Raw genomic sequence first — 26,061 nt, 5'->3', positions numbered from 1 at the left:
GAGATACGCTACGCCGCCGTAACTTACTTGTGTTCTCTTCGAATCCTTAAAGATTTCACGCCGTAAGTTACGGCGGCGTAGTCTATCTCTGGCGGCGGAATTCAAATCGGCGATTAGGGGGCGTGTTTCATTTAAATGAAGCGCGTCCCCGCGCCGAATGAACTGCGCATGCGCCGTCCCTAAATTTCCCGCCGTGCATTGCGCTAAATGACGTCGCTAGGACGTCATTTTTTTTTAACATAGAATTGAATTACGTCCATCCCGATTCACGGACGACTTACACACAAAAAGAAAAATTCAAATTAAACGCGGGAACGACGGCCATACTTTACATGGCAAGTCTAACTATACGCCGCAAAACACCAGCTTTAACTATACGCCGAAAAAAGCCGACTAGAGACGACGTAAGAGAATACGACGGCCGCGCGTACGTTCGTGGATCGTCGGAAATAGCTAATTTGCATACCCGACGCGGAAAACGACGCAAACTCCACCCAGCGGACGCCGAAGTATTGCATCTACGATCCGAAGGCGTACAAAGCCATACGCCTGTCGGATCTAACCCAGATGCCGTTGTATCTTGGTTTGAGGATTCAAACTAAAGATACGATGCGGCAAATTTGAAAGTACGCCGGCGTATCAGTAGATACGCCGGCATACTTCTTCTGTGAATCTGGCCCATAGATTCTCTTCTACCATAAATATGTTTTTTACATTTCAGATTTAATTTTGCTTTAGGCTGAGTTTTTCTACACGTACCTAAAAAAAAGAAAAAATTAACAAAAAACTACTAATTGCCTTTTAACCACTTAAGACCCGGACCTTTAGGCAGCTAAAAGACCTGGCCAGTTTTTGCGATTCGGCACTGCGTCGCTTTAACTGACAATTGCGCGGTCGTGCGACGTGGCTCCCAAACAAAATTGGCGTCCTTTTTTTCCCACAATTAGAGCTTTCTTTTGGTAGTATTTGATCACCTCTGCGGTTTTTAGTTTTTGCGCTATAAACAAAAATAGAGCGACAATTTTGAAAAAAAATGCAATATTTTTTACTTTTTGCTATAATAAATATCCCCCAAAAATATATATATATATAAAAAAAATGTTTTCCTCAGTTTAGGCAGATACGTATTCTTCTACCTATTTTTGGTAAATCGCAATAAGCGGTGATCAGCGATTTTTTTTCCGTGACTGCGACATTATGGCGGACACTTCGGACAATTTTGACACCTTTTTGGGGACCATTGTCATTTCCACAGCAAACAATGCATTGTTTACTGTGAAAATGACAATTGCAGTTTGGGAGTTAACCACTAGGGGGCGCTGAAGGGATTAAGTGTGACCTCATTTGTGTTTCTAACTGTAGGGGGGTGTGGCTGTAGGTGTGACGTCATTGATTGTGATTCCCTATATAAGGGAACACACGATCAATGACGGCTCCACAGTGAAGAACGGGGAAGCTGTGTTTACACACACCTCTTCGGACCGGGTCGCGGGTGCGCGTCGGCGACCCACGGCTGGGCACTTAAAGAGGACGTACCTGTACATGCTTGTGCCCAGCAGTCTCTCCAGTAGTCCAAGGGAGGGGGCAAGCACGACACTCCACACCAGGGAGAAAGCCTCGCATTACTGTGTGGAGTTACAGACAGAAGAACAGGAAGTGAGGATTTCTCAGAAGAAATAAGGACATTTAAAAGCAAAATGGAAGGATGAGGTAAGTGAAGGAGGACTGCACTAAGGTAAAGGAAGCTATTTAGGGAAAAAAATGTTACCTTTACAACCCCTTTAATGAATTCCTAATTTAATAAGAGGTGTTTTGCATGCAATTCAGCTTTAATTCATCTATCCATTGTCTTTGTCAGTTCCAGATACCCAACAAGCAAATTCCAATATGCCGGTTACTATGATACAAGGACGAAGCAAGACACATGCACTTGCCACTTAAGCTAAATCTATCGCTCTTTTACAGCTAAGCTATCATTAGTGAGGGAGACGGGTGCTTGCCGGAGAGCAGGTGACCTGTACTGTCACAAAAACATGTTGATAATTTTCAAAGCCCAGTGGAAATGGATTATGTGCAGCACACTGCGCTATATTTTTGCATTAAAAAAAATCCTAAGGGCATCAAAGACGACTCAAACAAAAAAGAATGGGGCATAAGACCTTGCCACCATTATTAGCGCATTGCTCTACTGCCAATTCTGCAGAAAAAAAACAAAAAACAAAAAGAAAACATTCCACAGGTCCACCATATACACTATGGGGTAGATTCAGAAAGATGCGCGCATCTTTCTGCGGGCGCAACGTATCTCCGATACGTTACGCCGCTGTAACTTTGGCCGCAAGTTCTGTATTTAGAAAGAACTTGCGCCCTTAGTTACGGCGGCGTAACAAATGTGTGGCGGCGCAAGCCCGCCTAATTCAAATGGGGATGTTGGGGGCGTGTTTTATTTAAATTTTACTTGACCCCGCGTTTTTCACGTTTTTTTTTTAACGGCAGTAAAATATCCTAGTGTGCATTGCTCCAAATTACGCAGCAAGGACGTATTGGATTCGACGTGAACGTAAATGACGTACAGCCGTATTCGCGAATGACTTACGCAAACGACGTAAAAATGTCAAAACTCGGTGCGGGAAATTTTACTTGACCCCGCGTTTTTCACGTTTTTTTTTAACAGCGCATGCGCCGTCCGTAAAATATCATAGTGTGCATTGCTCCAAATTACGCCGCAAGGACGTATTGGATTCGACGTGAACGTAAATGACGTACAGCCGTATTCGCGAACGACTTACGCAAACGACGTAAAAATTTCAAAACTCGGTGCGGGAAATTTTACTTGACCCCGCGTTTTTCACGTTTTTTTTTTAACAGCGCATGCGCCGTCCGTAAAATATCATAGTGTGCATTGCTCCAAATTACGCCGCAAGGACGTATTGGATTCGACGTGAACGTAAATGACGTACAGCCGCATTTGAGAACGACTTGCGCAAACGACGTAAAAATTTCAAAACTCGCCGCGGGAACGACGGCCATACTCAACATTAGCTACGCCTCAATTAGCAGGGGTAACTATACGCCGAAAATAGCCTCACGTAAACGACGTAACAAAATGCACCAGCCGGACGTATGTTTGTGAATCGGCGTATCTAGCTCATTTGCATATTCCTTGCGTAAATCTATGGAAGCGCCACCTAGCGGCCAGCGTAAATATGCAGCCTAAGATACGACGGTGTAAAACACTTACGCCGGTCGGATCTTAGGGAAATCTATGCGTAACTGATTCTATGAATCAGGCGCATAGATACGACCTCCCGCACTCAGAGATACGATGGCGTGTCTGGAGATACGCCGTCGTATCTTCTATCTGAATCTACCCCAATATTGTCAAAAGTATTAGGACACCTTCTTTTATATGAACTTTAATCACATGTAGTGGCGGCCCATCCATTAGGGGTGCTGCCCTCTCTCCATGCCACCCCCTGTATGCAATGAATAGATTCATGAATAGCATGAATACCCCCTACGGCTGCTGCGGCCATCCCCTATTTATACGTCCGGCCCCTTTCAGGGCACCAGGCACATGAATTACAACGGCCAGGTTTTTTTTTTTAAGTACCTGATTAGAGCCAGAGGCTCTAATAGACTTCAAAATAGCGTGGGCTCGGGTTGCAGAGAATGCGCTCCGGTCCCACCCAGGTGTGTTTCAACATTTCGCTGTTGAAACACTGATCCTCAATTCGGCCAATGTACAATAGAGAAAGGAGCTGTGTTAGTGGGCGTCCTGACTCTCCCGTAGTCCGAGGGAGGGGGCGAGCACGACGTTTAAAAGCAAAATCTAATTTTGTACCCTATGTTCTTTTATTGCAAAAAAAAAATATTGAGGGAAAAAAAAGCCCCAATCTAATTTTGTACCCTATGTTCTTTTATCTCAATAAAAACTATTGAGGAAAAAAATAAAAAAGCCTCAATAAAAACTATTGAGAAAAAAAAAAAAAATGAATAAAAAAGCCCCAATCAAATGTTGTTCCCTATGTTCTGCAATAAAAACTATTGAGGAAAAATAAAAATAAATAAAAAAGCCCTAATCTAATTTTGCACCCTATGGCCCAGATTCTCGTATCTCAGCGTAAATCTCCGCGGGCGTAACGTATCTCGTTTACGTTACGCCGCCACAAGTTTTACGGCAAGTGCTTTATTCACAAAGAACTTGCCTGTAAAGTTGCGGTGGCGTAGCGTAAATCCTCCGGCACAAGCCCGCCTAATTCAAATGATCCGGGTAGGGGGCGTGGATCATTTAAATTAGGCGCGTTCCCGCGCCGATTGTACTGCGCATGCGCCGTCCCTAAAATTTCCCGTGCATTGCGCTAAATGACGTCGCAAGGACGTCATTGGTTTCGACGTTAACGTAAATGGCGTCCAGCGCCATTCACGGACGACTTACACGAACAACGTAAATTTTCAAATTTCGACGCGGGAACGACGGCCATACTTAACATTGACTGCGCCTCATATAACCAGGGGCATCTTTACACGTCGCAAATCTTACGTAAACGTCGTAACTTCACTGCGTCGGGCGTACGTTCGGGAATTCGCGTATTTTGCTTTATTTGCATACTCGATCGGGAAAACGACGTCGGCGACACCTAGCGGCGAAAAAAAAATTGCATTTAAGATCCGATAGCGTAAGAGCCTTACGCCTGTCGGATCTAATGGATATCTATGCGCAACTGATTCTAAGAATCAGTCGCATAGATACGACTGCCCAGATTAGGACTTACGACGGCGCACATGGCGTTGCGCCGTCGTAAGCCCTTTCAGAATCTGGGCCAATGTTCTTTTATTTCAATAAAAACTATTGAGAAAAAAAAAAAAAAGCCAAAATCTAATTTTGTACCCTATGTACTTTTATTTCAATAAAAACTGTTGGAAAAAAAAAAAAACATTATGGCAAAATAAAAAAATTAGAACAGGCTGCAGATTAAAAGGGAAATGTAATAATAATAATAAAATAAAAATCACTATTTTTGCAAAACTGAATTTTTTTCTGAGAAATTCGAGGCAACAAGTGAAAACATTTTAGTGAGCTATAAAAAACGGTGTCAAGGTCTGTAATTGAAACCTACTGCCCTTAATGTGAGTTGTGTGTAATTCCTCGCAGAATAGACAGGCACAGCTCCACACAGCGTCAGACGGAGAGAATTTCCAGGAGCTTGTGCTGTGTAATTCCCCTCCCCCTCCTCTCTCTGTTCTTCCTGTATCAACAACCACATTCAATCCTCCCTTGGAAGCTTCTGCTTTGTTGTGATCCTTTGCGTTGTGTTTTGGCAGCCCACTTATAATCAATGGGATGCCTTAATATTAATGCACAGCAAGAGATTACAAAGAATAAAGGCCTCATTCACCCCGGCGTAGTACAGGGGTTGCCCATGAGAGGACTAGGTTTGCTTGCACAGGGATGTCCCCCTGCAAAAAGTCCCATTGCTGCCAATTGGGGCATAATGTCTGCATGGGCACAGCCACTGCTCCCAATTGGACAGCTGCGTGGGTGCACGGAATGCAGTGTACTACTCTACGCCTGTGTGAATTCGCCGCCATTTCTAGTAAAAAAAAAAAATAATAAAAAATAATAATTTGGTCCCCTATTTTGTAGGCGCTATAACGTTTGCGCAAACCAGTTGCTTATTGCGATTTTTTTTTTTTTTTTTACCAAAAATATGTAGAAGAATACGTATCGGCCTAAACTGAGGAAAAAATATGTTTTTTGTTTTTTTTTATTGGGATATTTATTATAGCAACAAGTAAAAAATATTGTACTTTTTTCAAAATTGTCGCACTACCACCAAAAGAAAGCTCTATTTGTGGGGAAAAAAGGACGTCAATTTTGTTTGGGAGCCACGTTGCACGACCGCGCAATTGTTAGTTAAAGCGACGCAGTGCCGGAAGCTGAAATTTCACCTGGGCAGGAGGTGGGTATATGTGCCCAGTAAGCAAGTTTTTAAAGACTTTTAATGGATATGTTCAACATGGTAATTAGGTGAATAGATGTGGCTGATGTAGAGGTCCCTGCATAAACAATTCTTCTGTTGTGCACTCATCTGTCTATACAGATAAGTAAAAAAACTAAAAATAATTTTATATATATATATATATATATATATATATATATATATATATATATATATATATATATATATATATATATATATACACACACACACACACACACACACACACACATATACACACACACACACACACACATTATATATATATATATATATATATATATATCAAAGAAAGAGATCCGACTTTACTCCGGCTGTTACTTCTCTATTGTGTGATAATATTATTAGTGCTTCATTGTAGCGAAGATAATGGCGAACGAGGCACATACCCACGTGGTCTAGAAAATGAGAGGCCCTTATTCAGATTTTTTTTTTTGTGGGTAAAGACCAGGTAGAAATTACGGATAAAAATATTGGTGCCACTGCTAAGTGAGGGGAGTGGAGCAAAATGGGAGGAGTTTACGGGTGTCGTCCCACAAGAGTAAAGAGTAGGATAGAGTAGGGCAGAATTTTTTTTCAGGTGTTTGAGGGAGAACCCACATGAAAAGGTCTATAGGTAAAGGGGCATGACCCTGTGCCTCCAAGGCTCTCCAATCTGGTTTGATATTCCTAGTACACACGATCGTTTTTCCCGTCGGGAAAACTGCTGCGTTTTCCTTTGGCCGGGAAAACCGGCCGTGTGTATGCTCCTTAGCAGTTTTCCCGACAGGAAAACTGCGGGTTAAAAAAATTAGAACAACTCTTTTTTCTCGCGAATCGCTGCGGTTTTCTATGGGAAACACTGCGAGGGAGCATACACAGGGCCGGCTTTCCCGACCAAAGTTCTCCTGGCAGTTTTCCTGTCGGGAAATCAGCCGTGCGTACAGGGGAAAGGGGACCGAGCCAGTTCCCGGTTTTCCCGTCGGTGTTTTGACCGGTCGGGAAAACCGATCGTGTGTACTAGGCATAAGATTTAGAATACAGTTGATTTATCTGAGCGGCTCTATAGTATTCCCTTAGATCCGGGACCCCCAACCCGTCTGATTCTTGAGACGTCTAACGTGTGCCACGTCACTCTGTGACCCCCGAAGCCCCAAATAAATCATAATATTCTGTTCTGAAACCTCTGATGGTCAGTAACAGGTACAGCCACTGGCAAGGTATGGAAATAATAGAGGATTTTAGGTAGCAACACCATCTTGGCAGCTGCAATCCTACCCATCAAGGACAAAGAAACAGAGGAAGACTACGGGCCAGATTCTCAAAGAGATACGACGGTGTATCTCTGAGTTAGGCCGGTCGTATCTATGCGACTGATTCATCGAATCAGGTTACGCATAGATATGCCTAAGATCCGACAGGTGTAACTGTGTTACACCGTCGGATCTTAACTGCAATTTAAAAATGGCGGCTGGGGGCGTTCTCGCTGATTTACGCAGAGAATATGTAAATCAGCGAGATACGCCAATTCACGAACGTACGCGGGGCCGACGCAGTGTTTTTACGACGTTTACGTAAGGGTTTCCCCGGCGCATAGTTACCCCTGCTTCTATGAGGCGCAGCCAATGTTAAGTATGGCCGTCGTTCCCGCGTCGAAATTTGATTTTTTTACGTCGTTTGCGTAAGTCTTTCGCAAATACGGATGGACGTCATTTACGTAAGCGTCGAAACCAATGACGTCGTTGCGACGTCATTTGGAGCAATGCACGCTGGGAAAATTACCCATCGGCACGGGGACGTGCCCGATTTGAATAGCACACTCCCCCTAGCCGCGGAATTTGAATTCCGCCGGAGGAATTACGATCCGCCGCAAGTTTGGAGGCAAGCGTTTTGTGAATTACCCACTTGCCTCTAAAACTTGCGGCGGCAGATCTTAAATCAGATAGATCAGCGGATCTTTAGATCCGGGTAATCTATCTGAACCTGGCCCTACATTTCCACATCCCTTAATAGATGTACAAAAAGATAAAAATAATTGAGCTTTTAGAGTGTTGCTATGGTAGTGGTCAACTTGATGCCTAAATAAGGTAAGGAACCCCGTCTGTCAGATAATGCTATATCGGCTATTTAAACTCTGCAGGAAGCTGATTGGATTCTATGCAGTGCTGCACCAGATTTTGCACGCTCCAGTTTTAGTAAAGCTTCCTCAATGCGTCAAGTGACTGGTTTAAAAATATCTGGAAAAAAAATTGTATTAAAAAAAAAAATCTAAATAAAATAAATGCCTGCTTTGAGATGAAGCCTGACGTTCAACTTCAAAAGCATTGCGCTGGCACTCCGCTGTCTACTGCACTCTAATTGCATAAATATGGCAATACCTGTTCAAAGAATGGATACACTTTGCTAGTTACAGAACAGTACAATGTATAAGCTTTTTATCAAGTGAGTATATACATCTCTAAATATAGTATCGGATCTACATAAATTAAATGGGCCATTACCCTCCAGAGCTAAAAAGTCCACTCAGTGTACATCTAACATGAATTTTTTTACAGTGCCATGAAAAAGTATTCATACCCCTTGAAATTTTACACATTTTGTCATGTTACAACCAAAACCGTAAATGTATTTTAATGGAATTTTATGTGATAGACCAACACAAAGTTGCACATGATTGTGAAGTAAAAAGAAATTTGCGAACGACTTACGCAAACGACGTAAAAAATTCAAATTTTGACGCAGGAACGACGGCCATACTTAACATTGCGTGCGCCTCCTAATAGCAGGAGTAACCTTACGCCGAAAAAGCCTAACGTAAAAAAATAGCGCTGGGCGTACGTAAATTTGTGAATCGGCGTATCTAGGTAATTTGCATATTCTACGCCGAAGACGAGGGAAGCGCCACCTAGCGGCCAGCGTAAATATGCACCCTAAGATAGGACGGTGTAAGAGACTTACACCAGTCGGATCTTAGGCTAATGTCGGCGTATCTTGCTTTCTGAATACAGAAGGCGCAGCTTTGAATTTACGCGGCGTATCTATAGATACGCCGGCGTAATTCATTGCTGAATCTAGCCCAAAGTTTTCCCAACTTCATCATTAAAACGACGTTGCCCACACACCATCGTTTTAAAAAAATTATCTAGCAAAGCGTGGTGAGGTACAACACGTACGACGGCACTATAAAGGGGAAGTTCCATTCGCCTTTGGGCTGCTTTAGCTGATTCCGTGTTCGTAAAATACGATTCGCGATTTTCTGTCTGTTACAGCGTGATGAATGTGCTTACTCCATTATGGACGGTAGTTTTACTAGAACGAGCGCTCCCGTCTCATAACTTGCTTCTGAGCATGCGCAGGTTTTTTACGTCGTTTTAGCCCACACACGATAATTTTTTACAACCCGAAAAACGTCATCGTTTAAAACGTCGTTAAAAAATGCAGCATGTTTGATTTCTTTTTTTTCGTTTTTCAGAACCTGAAAAATGATGTGAAGCCCACACACGATCATTTTAAATGATGTTTTTGAAAAACTATGTTTTTTTATGCCGAAAAATGATCGTGTGTACGCGGCATAAAGTTGTGGAGAAGTTTAAAGCAGAGTTAGGTTATAAAAAAAATGCCCCAAGCTTTGAACATCTCACAGAGCTCTGTTCAATTCATCATCTGAAAATGGAAAGAGTGTGGCACAACTGCAAACCTACCAAGACATGGCCGTCCACCTAACCTGACAGGCCGAGCAAGGAGAGCATTAATTTAGAGAAGCAACCAAGAGGCCCATGGTAAGGCTGGGTTCACACTACGATTTTCCCGTCCGTCAGCCGCATACGATTTATATGAAAAACCGTATGCGGCTGAAACGGACGTAAACGTATGGAACCGCACATATGTGCGTTTTCCATTGACGTTAATGTTAAAGAAAAACGTATGCGTTTGCCATACTGTTTTAAAAACGGCCGCAAAACCGTGGTTGAACACGGATTGCGTACGTTTAAAAAACGTTTTGCCAGCAAATCGTACGCACCCGGATGCATCTGAGTGCATACGATTTGCAATGCATTGTCTATCTATACGTTTTCCTGTCCGGGCCCGTACGTTTTCAATACTGAAATCGTATGCGGCTGACGGACGGGAAAATCGTAGTGTGAACCCAGCCTAACTCTGGAGGAGCGGCAGAGATCACAGCTCAGGGGAGAGAATCTGTCCACAGGACAACTATTAGTCGTGCTCTCCACAAATCTGGTCTTTATGGAAGAGTCTCAAGAAAAAAGCCATTGTTGGAAAAAAAGCCATAAGAAGTCCCGTTTGTAGTTTGCAAAAAGCCATGTGGGCAGTGTTGCCAACTATCTATATTTTTACTGGCAGCCAGTAAAGAACAGGCAATTTTCTCCTGCCAGTAAAAGGTTGCCAGTAAAAAATATGGCTGTGATGCTCAGCTTGGCCCAGAGCCAGCTGAGACCATCAGCGTGTCTGCTACAGTGTAATCGGGTGGCTCTGGTGGAGGCGGTACTCGAGAATGTCGTGTGATGTTATGGTGCAATGGAGCCGAGCAGAGCATCCATGGCCTTGTGTGCGGGTCTGCGGTATGGGAGCAAGGTGGGCTGGGACTGGGGCCGTCAGTGCAGTTTAGACTGGAGGGACCACTTGGCTTGGAGAGAGACTGACTCAGGAGGGGACGTGTTGTGTCAGTGAGGTCTCATCATTATTTGTGCTACTGCACACTGCTGTCAGTGTCACTGTGAGAGTCAATTTTATGTGTGTGTGCCGCCCATTCTAATTTCTTGCCCTCCTGAGGCCGGTCCCCGAGCTACTTACTTACTATATCAAAAATAAAATAAGGAATATGTTTTTTGCCTTATTATCTAAATTAAATCACATTGCTAATCACATATTGTAGCCTAAATACTGTAATTTGCACTTAAAACTGTAATTTTTCAACTTTTGGAAATGCCAGTAAAAACTTGGCTGTGCCAGTAAATTTTGGGTGTTGCGTCAGTAAATTTTAACCTGGTAGGTTGGCAACACTGCAATGTGGGGGACACAGCAAACATGGGAAGAAGGTGCTCTGGTCAGATGAGACCAAAAAATAACTTTTTGGCCTTAAGGCAAAACGCTATGTGTGGCAGAAAACTAAAACTGCACATCACCCTGAACACACCATCCCCACTGTGAAACATGGCGGGGGCAGCATCATGCTGTGGGGATGCTTTTCTTCAGCAGGGACAGGTAAGCTGGTCAGAGTTTATGGGAAGGTGGATGGAGCCAAGTACAGGGCAATCTTATAAGAAAACCTGTTAGAGTCTTCAAAAGACTTGAGACTGGGGCGGAGGTTCACCTTCCAGCAGGACAACGACCCTAAACATACAGCCAGAGCTACAATGGAATGGTTTAGATCAAAGCATATTCATGTGTTAGAATGGCCCAGTCACAGTCCAGACCTAAATCCAACGGAGAATCTGTGGCAAGACTTGAAAATTACTGTTCACAGACGCTCTCCGTCCAATTGACAGAGCTTGAGATATTTGCAAAAATATCCCTCTCTAGATGTGCCAAGCTGGTAGAGACATCCCCAAAAAGACTTCCAGCTTTACTAGCAGTGAAAGGTGGATCTACAAAGTTTTGACTCAGGGGGGTTAAATACAAATGCACACCACACTTTTCACATATTTATTTGCAAAAAATATTGAAAACCATTTATCATTTTCCTTCCACTTCACAATTATGTGCCACTTTATGTTAGTCTATCCAAAAAAAAACACAATAAAATACATCTAGGTTTTTTTTTTGGAACATGACAAAATGTGAAAAATTTCAAGGGGTATAAATACTTTTTTCAAGGCACTGTATAACCCCCTGTGGCAATCTATGCTAGGAAGGCCAGCAGCCTCTTGTTACATGTTTGTGCAGAACAGCCTCGGTATGTTCCAGTGTGCATTGACGGGGCTGCACATGAACCAGAGCACACACTAGCCATCATTTCCTCATGCTCAGACGTAGGCCTTTTTGAAGCCAAGGATACCAGTAACTATAGAGATTTAGGTAAAAGTGCGGCCAGCTGCACTTCATGAATGCCAGAATGGAAATGAGATCACTTTGGCAGTGGGCTGGATAGGTTTCAATATAAAATTCTGACATTTGACCGGTGTGTCCATTTATGTAAAGATGTTCACAGTAAAAATGGCACATATTCAAATCAAACAAAAAATGTAAATGGGCTTTTTAAGCAAAATAAACAAATTCCCTCCTTCAGTACATGTATCAGCTCAGCCGATACGAGAGGGAGAGGGAGAGGGAGAGGGAGAGGGAGAGGGAGAAGGAGAGAGAGAGAGAGAGAGAGAGAGAGAGAGAGAGAGAGAGAGAGAGAGAGAGAGAGAGAGAGAGAGAGAGAGATCGCGAGATCGCGAGATCGCCTTTTGTCGCCTTGTATATTTATGACAGTCATTACACTTTTACTCTGCCCAGCAAAGTGAAACTGCTAAAGATCAGCAGAAAGGGCTTGGAATGTGATAACTAATAATAACTTTATTATCGTTGGTCGTAAACAATTTCATTTTATGAACAAGGTGAGCATTTCAGAAGTTTATTAAGGGGATATTTAAAGGGAAACTATTAATTCTGGTGTAAATGTAATTTATTTTTTGTTTTAATGTTTGCAAGTTTATAACATTTTATATTCAATAATTGCATAAAATCAAACATTTAAAGGGCTAGTCCACCTTTAAAAAAAAAAAAATAAAATAAAAAAAAGCAAGAGTGCCCCTATTGCAAGTGGCTTTCTACCAGTGGCGGTCCGCCCCTGAGGCTAGTCACCATAAAAAAAAAATATATATATATATATATATATATATATATATATATATATATATATATATATATATATATATATATATATATATATATTGCACTGTATACGGGCGCCGGACACAGTGCACTATGGGTAGCATGACGTCTATGCAATCACGTGATTGCATGTTAGACACTTCATTTGCCTGCTTTTTTTAGTCTTTGCGGCGCAGAGCAGTGCGCCGAAACACTTCCGTTTTGCAGGCATTCCCCTTGCTGTGTTTTTTTTTTATTGGCAGGTGGGCCAATGGAGCACCAGCCGCCACTGCTTTCTACGGTGGGCACTCAGCACGGGGAAAGAGCCAGGAATGCCGGCAGGGGACCCGAGAAGAGGAGGATCGGGCTGCTCTATGCAAAAACATTACACATAGCAGGTAAGTATAACCTGGTCCTGCCTTCCTGCCCAGCTGTCGCATTTTGAATGACAATTGCGCAATCATGCAACACTGTACCCATATGACATTTTTATAATTTTCTTTTCCAACAAATAGAGATTTCTTTTGGTGGTACTTGATCACCTCTGGGGTTTTTATTTTTTTGCTAAACAAACTAAAAAAGACCGGAATTTGTGAAAAAAAAAAGGTTTTGTTTGTTTCTTTTACAAAATGTTTTCTCCTTCACCGACGGGCACTGATAGATGGCACTGGATATCCAGCACAGATGAGAAGCTACTGAAAGGCATTGCTGAGTGGCATCGGAAAAGCACCGACAGGCATTACAGATGGGGCACTGATTGGCACTTTTATGGGAACCGATTGGCATTTTTACGGGCACTGACAGGTGTTCTTTATGGGGTACAGGCTGCCAGCTGATGGGCAGTAATTGGCAGCCGATGGGCTCCTCTGATAGGGGCTGTGCTGATAATCAATGTGCTGATTATCAGCACAGACCCCCCCCCCCTTACTATCAGAGAGAGCCGATCTGCTCTCCCTGTCAGCGCAAACCGAGGAAAGACATTTACCGGCACTTCCTGGTTCACGCGATGGTCGGCTGTGATTGGTTACAGCTGATCACGTGGTAAGAAGCCTCTGTCAGAGACTCCATACCACGATCAGAGATGCAGTGTGTCAGACTTACACACAGCACCAACGATTGCCACATTGCGTGCTCCTGACGCCCAGTCAGGATAACAGAACCACCATCATTCTGCTATAGGCCGGGCGGGAAGTGGTTACATTTTTTATATATATATATATATATATATATATATACACACACACATACATACATACATACATACATACATACACATATACATACACACACACACACACACACATACATACACACATACATACATACATATACACATACATATACACACACACATATACAATCACTTTAATTTAGGGTGATTTATACTACAGTGAATACAGTGTAAACTTAAACCTCATAATAAAAACATATGAACTGGGAAAGGTATCGCTCCCTGCGAGTCACTCAGCTGTATGAATAGCAGATCGAAGTATAACTACTCACAGCACAGTAATAAATTAATAAGAGGGGGAGGGGGGAATTATAAAACAGAGCGGACATTGCATTCATAGTCCTGAAGTCAGTGGAGCACATCTGTAAAATAAATTGCTGTGCTTTATAAATGTGCAGTATTTTTAAAGTAGCCATATGTCCTAGTAAGGGCTCATTCACACCATGTCTGTTAAGCTGCTACTTCAATGCAGGCTCAAAGCCAGGGCACTTAGGGCCAGATTCACGTAGAATTGCGGCGGCGTAACGTATCGTAGATACGTTACACCGCCGCAAGTTTTTATCGCAAGTGCCTGATTCACAAAGCACTTGCAATGAAAACCTACGCCGGCGGCCTCCGGCGTAAGCCCGCGTAATTTAAAGGGGCGTGTGCCATTTAAATTAGGCGCGCTCCCGCGCCGGACCTGCTGCGCATGCTTTGCGCGAACTGACGTCATTTCTTCGAACGGCGACGTGCGTAGCGTACTTCCGTATTCCCGGACGTCTTACGCAAACGACGTGAATTTTTAAATTTCGACGCGGGAACGACGGCCATACTTTATACAGCACATACGTGTGATGTGTAAAGTTAGGGCACCCAAAACGACGACTAACTTTGCGACGGGAAACTAGACTAGCAGCGACGTAGCGAACGCGAAAAACCGTTGTGGATCGCTGTAACTCAATTTGCATACCCGACGCTGGTTTACGACGCAAACTCCCCCCAGTGGCGGCCGCGGTACTGCATCCTAAGATCCGACAGTGTAAAACAATTGCACCTGTCGGATCCTAGGGCTATCTATGCGTAACTGATTCTATGAATCAGTCGCATAGATACTCTGAGAGATACAACGGAATCTGAGATACTCTGTCGTATCTCCGCTGTGAATCTGGCCCTTAGAAAACAATTTAAGTTGACAGGTATGCTTTTAAAAAGGTGCAAATATTTTCTGAAGTCCTAAATGCTCCATGCAGCACCTCTTCTCTAAACCCTGTGTGAGAGACAGAGAGTGAGAGATTTTACAGCACAGAATCATGTGACAAGAGGCGGCAGATCACTTTAGGTTACAGTAAAAAGATCATTGCAATGTTTTACCTCAATTTTCCTCATTACAAGAAGTCCGTCAATAACTTTACCTGGAAACACAAAAATATGGAAAATAAAATCTTAAACTGTATATTTATCTTATACAGGGTATAACATTTGGGCACATGACACAAAGCATTATCGTATCACTGGAAACTGATCAAGGTAACTGCAGGCATGTTTTATTGTACTCTGATGCTAGTGACTTGTTGACCAGCATTGAAGCTGGCCATACAAAAACAGATCAGATCACTTGGCCCAATCTTGGCTACACCAGTATTTGGATACTGAATCAGAACCCCCCTGTGCTTAGCAAGGTCCAAGGGAAACAAGTGACTTTTAGTAATTGTATCAAGTTTATTTTTTGTTCAATAAGTTTTTATTAGAAGGTATTAAAGTGGATAGCTAGTGCTGGGCTTTCTTATATGAAAGCCCAGCAGTCACTGCACACACTGAAGCATGAAATCGCTGTGTTCAATGTTTTTTTTTACATTTATACAAATAAACTTCTATATGCTCTTTTATTGTAAAATGATTAAAGTGGATGTAAACCCCAAAAATATATATATATATTTTTTTTTATGTCACAACGTAGAGAATAAGATTTCCTATCATCTGTGCCCAGTCTTGCCACACAGAGTAAATCCAGCTCTGAGCAATCCTCTTTTATTGTTCAGTGAAAATTAACAGACTTCCAGATAAAAACCTGTCTAAATAAAAAGTCCTTTCCGTCCCCTTGCTTCGAGTGACATGTTATTTACATATCTCGTGCACTAGCTTGGACACATGCACATTCCTGGATGTTTATCATAATATGGGGGGTGATCCACAGTTCATTGTGAGAGGTAATGTATGTCACTCGAAGCAAGGGGACGGAAAGGACTTTTTAGTTAGACAGGTTTTTATCTGGAAGTCTGTTAATTTTCCCTGAACAATAAAAGAGGATTGCTCAGCGCTGGATTAACTCTGTGTGGCAAGACTGGGCACAGATGATAGGAAATCGTATTCTCTACATTGTGACATAAAAAAAAATACATATATATTAGGGTTGTCCCGATACCGATAGTAGTATCGGTACCGATTCTAGTATCGGTACCGATTCCGAGTATTTGCGGGAGTACTCGTACTCCCGCAAATACCCCCGATACCGACCCCCCCCGCCGCCGCCGCATCCCGTCGCTGTTACGCCGCATCCCCGCTGCCGCCGACTAGTTAATACGCGCGGAGAACATTACAGCTTTCATTTGAATAGCTGTAATGATTCGCGCCGCGTATAGACACTCCCCCTTGCTCGGGTGAACTGTCCAATCCCGAGCAAGGGGGAGTGTCTATACGCAGCGCGGCGCGAATCATTACAGCTATTCAAAGCTGTAATGTTCCCTGCGCGTATTAACCAGTCGGCGGCAGCGGGATGCAGGTAAGGGGGACATGGCTGGATATGGGGGGAGACATGGCTGCATATGGGGGATATGGCTGGATATGGGGGGGAGACATGGCTACATATGGGGGGGGAGACATGGCTGCATATGGGGGATATGGCTGGATATGGGGGGACATGGCTACATATGGGGGGGGACATGGCTGGATATGGGGGGGGGACATGGCTGGATATGGGGGGGGACATGGCTGCATTTGGGGACACATTTAAAAAAAAGTATCGGTATTCGGTATCGGCGAGTACTTGAAAAAAAGTATCGGTACTCAGTTCTAAAAAAGTGGTATCGGGACAACCCTAATATATATATCATTTTGGGGTTTACATCCACTTTAAGCATTTTACAATAAAAGAGCATATAGAAGTTTATTTGTATAAATGTAAACATAAATGTAAACAAATACAAAAAAAAAAAAAAAACATTGAACACAGAGATTCCATGCTTCAGTGTGTGCAGTGACTGCTGGGCTTTCATATAAGAAAGCTATGCACTTGTTAATTGCTTCTGAAATTTAAAGATGGAGAGCAGCCTTTCTAAAACTTTTTACTCCATAGGAACCCCTAAAATAATTTTCAGGTCTTGGTGAACCCTTTTTACAAAGTCCCTTTACAAATCGTAGGACGAAGAGAAAATGGCCATTATATTGGTGATCACAGCAGGAAAAATTCAACCCTTAAGGGGTTCAACCCTTTTTTTTATACCGGCAAATGTCTGACGACATTCTGCCCGTGTGTACGGGGGGTACAAAAAAATACCGGCCCACATTCTGCCCGTGTGCATGTCAGTCTGTCCAACAGAAGCCAGTCATTCCGCCGGCTTCTGTCGGACGTGCATGCTGGAAAACCAGCAGCCGACCAACTCCTGATCCGTCGGCGTCATCTCTCCACGAGTGACTTATGCATATCACGGCTCCGGATGGCATGATCGCCGTTAGTAATGGCACGCTCAGTGTGCCGTTGTCATCCGTGCCTTTCTTTTGGAAATATCTTCTAAACCGTGTAGGTTTTGGAGATATTTCTTGCACCTACAGGTAAGCCTTAATCTAGGCTTACCTGTAGGTTGAAGTGGTCTGTAAGGGTTTACAACCACTTTAAAGTGATTGAAGGCTTCCTGTTTTATTTTTTTAAATAACAAACATGTCATAATTACCTCCACTGTGCAGCTCGTTTTGCACAGAGTGGCCCCAATCCTCGACTTCTGGGGTCCCTCGGTGGCTCTTGCGGCTCCTCCTCATATCACATAACCCCCTAGGAGAAGCACTCTGCCAGGGGGTTACCTTGCGGGCGGACGAGCTCCCGAGTACAGCGTTTGCGTCCATAGCATTTGTGTCAAATCCAATGACCCCCCCCCCGAATTTATTGTATCGCCATAAAAAATACAGCAGAGGTAGATGCATTTTAGCCGCAAAGGCCTTGTTCATAACCACACAGGATGCATTAAGATGAAAAAACACAAGGGTTTACAACCCCTTCAAAGCGGAGCTCCACCCAAAAAGGGAAGCTCTGCTTGTTTCGCACCCTCCACTGCCACATTTGGCACTTTTTTTTGGGGGGGGGATCAGATACCTGTCATAACCAGGTGCCTGCTACCACTTCCGGGTAGGATTGCTGCACTGCGATCACAGTGATCTACGAAACTTCAGGGCCCCTCCTTCTTCCCCCAGACACACAGATTCCAGAAGACAGTGGGACCATTCAGGAAGTGCAGCGTGACTCGCGCATGCGCAGTAGTAAACAGGCTGTGAAGCCGCAAGGCTTCACTTTTTTTTTGCCTTAGTGTAGATGCTGCTGCCGCCTGCACCTGAAGCGGATTGACTAATCAGCTCGGGGTGCCGACACTACGAGATTCTAGGACAGGTAAGTGTCATGGCGAACCTTGGCACCCCAGATGTTTTGGAACTACATTTCCCATGACGCTCAACTATACTGCAGAGTGCAAGAGCATCATGGGAAATGTAGTTCCAAAACATCTGGGGTGCCAAGGTTTGCCATCACTGGTCTATATCAGTGGTGTTTTTAGGTTTGGTGCCTGCCCTAGGCCTGACTAAACTCGGGCACCTCCTAATTTAAATATGACCCACCCCTTTCCTTTCAAGGCCACACCCCCATTTAAGACCCGCCCTGACATTTTCCAGTGGGGACACTAGTTCCGAGGGCCTTGAGGGGGCAGTAGAGTCGCATAATTTGCAGAGATTTACGCTCACTGCCTGTTTTGCTCTAGAACCCATCAGCTGACTTTCTGAGAGTTTTTAGCCTCCCGACAAGGCATCTGTCTCTCTCTAGCTGAGAACTCAGGTGAGATGTCCACTGTTATGATAGGACAGTCAAAAGTAACGCAAAGCCCCCCCCCCCTCCCAGTTGCGGAATGCCGCCCGCCCACACAACAACTTATTGGTTGGGGTCTGCTGTCCTAGCCTCCTCCATGTGGATGGGCTGCCCCCCCATGGTGGCCCTGCCAGTATTATTATACCGGCATGAGTGCGGCCGCTTTATGGGGGCACTAGACCGATTTGCCTCCCAGCCCAGTCCGCCCCAAGACTGGCGCTACACTAAAAAAGTATAGTGCAAGCCATGGGGACTCTTTTCATGCTGCCCTAGGCCTGGGCCTTGTCAGCCTAGGCCAAGATACATCATTGGTCTATATAAAAAAAAAAAAAATTTTTACTGGCTGGAACTCCACTTTAAGACAGGAAGTGTGTTACTGGCAGGATCACCAGATGAAAATAAAAGATGCTTAAAAGAGGAAACAAATGCAACCAAGGATTGGTTACCTGTAATAGAATTGTTTTAATTTTTTGGGGTTTAATACCACTTTAGGCCTCTATAATTCATTGCAAGCACTCCTAATAGCCAGTGCTTACTCCTATAGAGCCCGGGTATTGCTTTCTCCACTTGGCCAATCGCTGTGACTACAACAGCTGTATTGTCGTATGTGCGCTACAAGAAGATGCTTTGTTCCAGGTCTCCGGAGAACGTAATGTGTTTGTGTGGCCTGAGTTATTGTGTAACCCAACACTCACCAAAAACCACATGTTTTCCATCCAGCCAATCGCACTTGGAGCAAGTGATAAAAAATTGGCAGCCGTTTGTTCCGGGGCCGCTGTTGGCCTGCAGAGGAGAATAAAAGGACATGATTTCATATACAGTCAAAGCAGACACGTTATAAACAGGACTGCGGGAGAAGTTTGGATTGGTTATAAAGAACTCCAGTTCAGTTACAGGTAAAGAAGAGTATTTTCTGCGAGTACAAATCTTCATTGGTTATTGCATTATGAACCTAAAAGGACAACTGTACATTTACTACTATTGTTTTGTTTACAATTTGTTATTTCAAAAAATAAAATCATATGCAGTACAACTTTGCAATACATGCACATTTCCCCAAGTTTTATACCTTTAGAGCAGGGATATGCAATTAGCGGACCTCCAGCTGTCGCAAAACTATAAGTCCCATCATGCCTCTGCCTCTGGGTGTCATGCTTGTGGCTGTCAGAGTCTTGCTATGCCTCATGGGACTTGTAGTTCTGCAACAGCTGGAGGTCCGCTAATTGCATATCCCTGCTTTAGAGTATTATTAAAGGAGTTGTAAAGGAAAACACATTTTTGCCTAAAATTAATTAGCCGGATTCAAAAAGACTTACGACGGCGTATCAGTAGATACGCCGTCGTAAGTCCGAATGCGCGCCGTCGTATATTTAAGCGTATTCTGGAAACCAGATACGCTTAAATTTGTCTAAGATACGACCGGCGTAAGTCTCCTACGCCGTCGTATCTTATGTGCGTATTTACGCTGGCCGCTAGGGGCGTGTACGTGGATTTACACGTCGATTATGCAAATGACCTAGATACGCCGATTCACGAACGTACTTGCGCCCGATACGCTGTTTACGTAAGGCGTTTTTCCGGCGTAAAGATAAACCACCAAAAAGATGGTGCAGCCCATGCAAGGTATGGACGACGGAACAGCCGTTGTATTTTACGTTGTTTGCGGAAGCGTACGTGAATGGGGCTGGGCGTATGTTACGTTCACGGCGAAAGCAATGAGTATTTGCGACGTGATTCTGAGCATGCACGCGCATGCGCCGTACCAACTGCCCTCATTTACATGGGGTCACGGTTAATTTAAATGAAGCCCGCCCACTACATGCCTACTTTGAATTAGGCGGGGTTATGCCGGGCCATTTGCGCTACGCCAACCTAACTTAGGGAGCAAGAGCTTTGTGAATACAGTACTTGCCTCACTATGTTAAGTCGGCGTAGTGTAAATGGGATGTGCTACGCCGGCATAAAGATACGCCGCCATACGTGAATCTGGCTAAATGTCTGCAAGGTAGACAGAATAGTGTAATGATTCTGTTAAAAAACAAGTAAATACCTATTAAAGCGGGAGTTCACCCATTTGTAAAAAAAAAAATTTTTCTCCCCTTAGCTTCCTGCTCGTTCGGTCTAGGGGAATCGGCTATTTGTATTAAAATATGAGCAGTACTTACCCGTTTTCGAGCTGCATCTTCTTCCGTCGCTTCTGGGTATGGGTCTTCGGGAGCGGGCGTTCCTTCTTGATTGACAGCCTTCCGAGAGGCTTCCGACGGTCGCATCCATCGCGTCACTCGTAGCCGAAAGAAGCCGAACGTCGGTGCGGCTCTATACTGCGCCTGCGCACCGACGTTCGGCTTCTTTCGGAAAATCGTGACGCGATGGATGCGACCGTCGGAAGCCTCTCGGAAGCCTGTCAATCAAGAAGGAACGCCCATTCCCGAAGCCCATACCCGGAAGCGACGGAGAGGATGCATCTCGTAAACGGGTAAGTACTGCACATATTTTAAAATAAATAGCCGATTCCCCTAGTAAAAACGAGCAGGAATCTAAGGGGGACAAGTGCCCTCTAAGGGTGAACCCTCGCTTTAAATTCCTTCATCTATATCACCTCCGGCGTTCTAGTTTCTGTTCTCTCATTCACTTCCTGGTTTGCGGCGCTCGTTCATGTAAGAACTACATTTCCCAGTATGCATTGCGGCACGCCCAGTAATTCACACCTCCTTGAAGTCTCTAACACATAGAGAGCGTCCTGCCGCACAGATGTAGTTCCCAGGAGGGGGTGAGCACGTTACTGACCACCGCAGTAAACCCTCCCTTCACAGTGGTGAGTAACAATCAGACAAGCAGGAAGTGAACAGAACAGAGAAGAAATAGAGCAACTTCTGAGCAAAAACGAAAAATGAGGAAGTGAAAAGAGGAATATCTGCAGGTAAAGGATGCTTATTATGAAAAAAAATGTTTTCCTTTACAACCCCTTTAAGCCCAAAACCAATAATGTACAGTATATTTATTGCAGCTTACCAAACATTACATGCGGTGGCTGCATTATTTTTTATTTTCTTTGGCTTTTTCCCTTGTATTGACCTGGTGATAAGGCCAGTGACACCTCCTGTACTAGTGAGACACAACTCTGGAGGAATGAAAACAGGAGGCACGGCAGACAGCAGCATTGCCAGTCGGGGGGGTCACTGTTAAAGTGGAAATAAACCCCCCTATTGTTTTCAGCCAAGGGAGCTGCCATCGTTGCCTCTGTTTAATCTACAACTGCCATGATGCTGCACATGTGATCCGTTATGACACCAGCCATTGGATGGTTTAACAGTTTGATTGAGAGAAAAAACAATGGGAGTGTTACATTTCTAAAAAAACACAAAACCTCCTGCGCTCTGGTGTTTCTGTCCTAATATTAGATATTCCAATGTCAATGGAAAAAAATAAAAATTCGCTCCTAAGACATCTTATAGCCGCGAGGGCGTGTATTCCAGCCCTGTGGAAACAGGAGGCCTCTCCATCTAGAGCACAATGGCTCGCAAGAGTTGCTGAGATACAGCAAATGGAGAATTTAACATTGGCAATGAAAGACCAAGATGAGAGATACCGGTCGATTTGGGCTCCTTATCTGAAATATAGGGAGGGGTGAAGGGAAGGGGGGGGGGGGAGAGATGACCGACAGGAATTTTTCTGAATTTAATTTAATTTTTTTTGAAGAGGGAGGGTAACAAGGAGAAGTTAGGTAGAAGGAAGAACGAGAAGTTATACGAAACCAGAAAAGAAGTGGGGGGAGAGAGGGGGGGTGGGATGGAGGGGTGTCTCTTCATCTCTCTCTTCCTTCTCTGCCATTGTCTATTTAACCCCCTTAGCGGTAAACCCGAGCGTGACTCGGGGTGGGTTTTCCATGTTAGGATCGGTATCCCCGAGTCACGCTCGGGGTGGACGTGCAGAGTGTGCAGCGGCGCGGCTTACCTGCTCGCTGAATCCACAGGCAAGTTACTTACCTTGTCCCTGGATCCTGCGATTCCACCGCGCTGTGTGAGCGAGCGGGTCCTCGCTCGATTCACAGTGTCCCCGTGTGCCGCCGATCTCCGTTCCCTGCGACGTTACGACGCACGGGGGCAGAGAATGGCGCCAGATTCAAAAAAGTAAACAAACACATTACATACAGTATACTGTAATCTTATAGATTACAGTACTGTATGTAAAAAAATACACACACCCCTTGTCCCTAGTGGTCTGCCCAGTGTCCTGCATGTACTTTTATATAATAAAAAATGTTCTTTCTCCCTGCAAACTGTAGATTGTCCAAAAGTGTCCCTTTATGTCAAAAATGGTTTTAGAGCAGCTAGAAAACAGCGATAATAAATTATAATCACTTGCAGAATTGTGCGATAGCGATTTGTGGGGAATTTCGTCATAAAAAAATAAAAGTAATGACAGCGACAATTCTGCAACTGAGCAAATTTCAGTGATTTTGAGTTGATTACATTATTGAATAATTTTTATTATAATTATATTATTATTTGTTATAATTATTTATAATATTATAATTTATAATTTTGTTTTAAAAAAAAAATCATACCCGGGATACCTACTAGACTCTTGTTTGTTCAGATTTTAGTGAGTTATTCCTAAACATTACAGGCCTACAGTATAAAACGCCAAATTTCCTTGCAAAATAATTGTACCGCTTTTGGTACGTAATTCCAGACAGAATCATACCGCCAGGGAGGTTAAGTGGATGATATGAAATGTAACAATCGAACGTAAAACTTGAAATAAATAAAGAATTATAAAAAAATGTAAAAAAAAGAACCGTTGAGAAGCTTTCTACGCTTTTGTGCAGAGATTGCACAGACATGACCATCATCTAAGATACTATAAAAAAAAAAAAAAAAAAAACTGATGTCCTGCCTAACGGGCAGGGGGTAATACCTAGGGAGGAATTTCCTGTCTTTTTCTGCCAGTGTGCCATCACCTGAAGGTGGCAGCATAACCCTATCGTAATGGAGATAAATGCCCTGAGGTGTGCAATAAAGGAAACGGCTCCATTGTATTCAAACAATGTCTTTAAGAGTTCATCTGGTGTCGAGCTTTAAAGCTCAAATTATGGTTTTGTCTTTTCCTTGCAATGCCCAGTTTTCTGAGCTTTTCTTATTGTTGACACATGCAGGGTTCTTTCAGTGATTCAGTCAGTTGCTAACTTGGCAAACAATTTTACGCTCCAATGCCTCCAAATCATGCTAGAGATTTTCATCACTATGAATCTGTACGTGCCCTGAAAGGCGCAACAGATCTAAAGAGCATAGCTACTCAGGTTGAGAAAAAAAAAAAAAAGACATATCCATCGAGATTATTCATGCATATGATCCAGAGAAAGGCAAAAAAAAAACCCCATATAAAAGCATGGTCTAATTTGTTTTAACAGGGAAAAAATGATTTCCCTATCCTTAAAGCGGGAGTTCACCCATTTAAAAAAAAAAAAAAAATCTCCCCTTAGCTTCCTGCTCGTTCGGTCTAGGGGAATCGGCTATTTGTATTAAAATAGGTGCAGTACTTACCCGTTTTCGAGCTGCATCTTCTTCCGTCGCTTCCGGGTATGGGTCTTCGGGAGCCGGCGTTCCTTCTTGAGTGACAGCCTTCCGAGAGGCTTCCGACGGTCGCATCCATCGCGTCACTCGTAGCCGAAAGAAGCCGAACGTCGGTGCGGCTCTATACTGCGCCTGCGCACCGACGTTCGGCTTCTTTCGGAAAATCGTGACGCGATGGATGCGACCGTCGGAAGCCTCTCGGAAACCTGTCAATCAAGAAGGACCGCCCATTCCCGAAGCCCATACCCGGAAGCGACGGAGAGGATGCGTCTCGTAAACGGGTAAGTACTGCACATATTTTTAAATAAATTGCCGATTCCCCTAGTAATAACGAGCAGGAAGCGAAGGGGGAAAAGTGCCCTCTAAGGGTGAACCCCCGCTTTAAAGACAATCAGAATCAACATTTTACAGTGCGGTTTCTTATCATTATTAACCCCTTTATAAAGTGAGGTCACTGATGCCTATACCACATTTAGTGGTGTCAGTATGTGTCAACTTGACATTACCTCTATGTCTAATTTGCATTGCTACCCTTTTTTTACGTGCTTTGAAGGACATATGAAGCTTTTTTTTTTGGTACACTGTTATAATAAAAACCCTGCTCTGTTTTTGCCATTATAGGTTGACAAATGCACATAAATCTTTTCAATATATTTTCCAATTTTTATTTAAATTATTATTAAACTGTAAGGGCCAGATTCTCGTAGGGAGCGCGTATTTGCGAGCGGGCATAACGTATCCTATTTACGCTATGCCTCCGCAACTTTGACAGGCAAGTGCAGTATTCTCAAAGCAAAGTTGCAGAGGCGTAGCGTAAATAGGCCGGCGTAAGCCCGCCTAATTCAAATATGGAACATGTGGGCGTGTTTTATGTTAATGTATTGTGACCCCACGTAAATTACGCTATTTACAAACGGCGCATGCGCCGTCCGTGAAAGTATCCCAGTGCGCATGCTTCCAAATTAACCCGCAAAAAGCCAATGCTTTCGACGTGAACGTAAATGATGCACAGCCCTATTCGCAAACGACGTAATCGACGGAAAATTTGACGCTGGCCCGACGTCCATACTTAACATTGGCTGCGCCTTATATAGCAGGGGTAACTTTACACCGGAAAAAGCCTTACGTAAACAGCGTATCTGTAATGCGACGGCCGGGCGTACGTTCGTGAATTGGCGTATCTAGTTAATTTACGCCAAGATACGACGCCTCAGACTCAGAGATACGACGGCGTACCTGGAGATACGCCGTCGAATCTCCTACATGAATCTGGGCCTAATTGTATTTGATTATTACAATATGAAACCCATAAATAGAAAAAATGGTGTAAATCTAATAGCAGCCAGCACAACA

General features: G+C 43.7%; 1 protein-coding gene across 1 annotated transcript in view; it reads right to left on the bottom strand.

The window, feature by feature from the left end:
• Positions 1-26,061, bottom strand: part of PPIH (peptidylprolyl isomerase H) — a 56,250-nt gene that overhangs the window by 14,533 nt on the left and 15,656 nt on the right. Inside the window, exons 7-8 of the mRNA XM_040326281.1 lie at positions 19,828-19,915; positions 15,382-15,422 (exon numbers count right to left, since the gene is read on the bottom strand). Coding sequence (XP_040182215.1) covers positions 15,382-15,422; positions 19,828-19,915 — 129 coding nt within the window. The remainder of the gene's footprint in view (positions 1-15,381; positions 15,423-19,827; positions 19,916-26,061) is intronic.

Source organism: Rana temporaria, chromosome 10 (genome assembly GCF_905171775.1).
Source record: "Rana temporaria chromosome 10, aRanTem1.1, whole genome shotgun sequence".
Lineage (NCBI taxonomy): Eukaryota > Metazoa > Chordata > Amphibia > Anura > Ranidae > Rana > Rana temporaria.
Note: the sequence above shows the minus strand (reverse complement) of the source record. Positions and strands in the feature narration are given on the sequence as shown.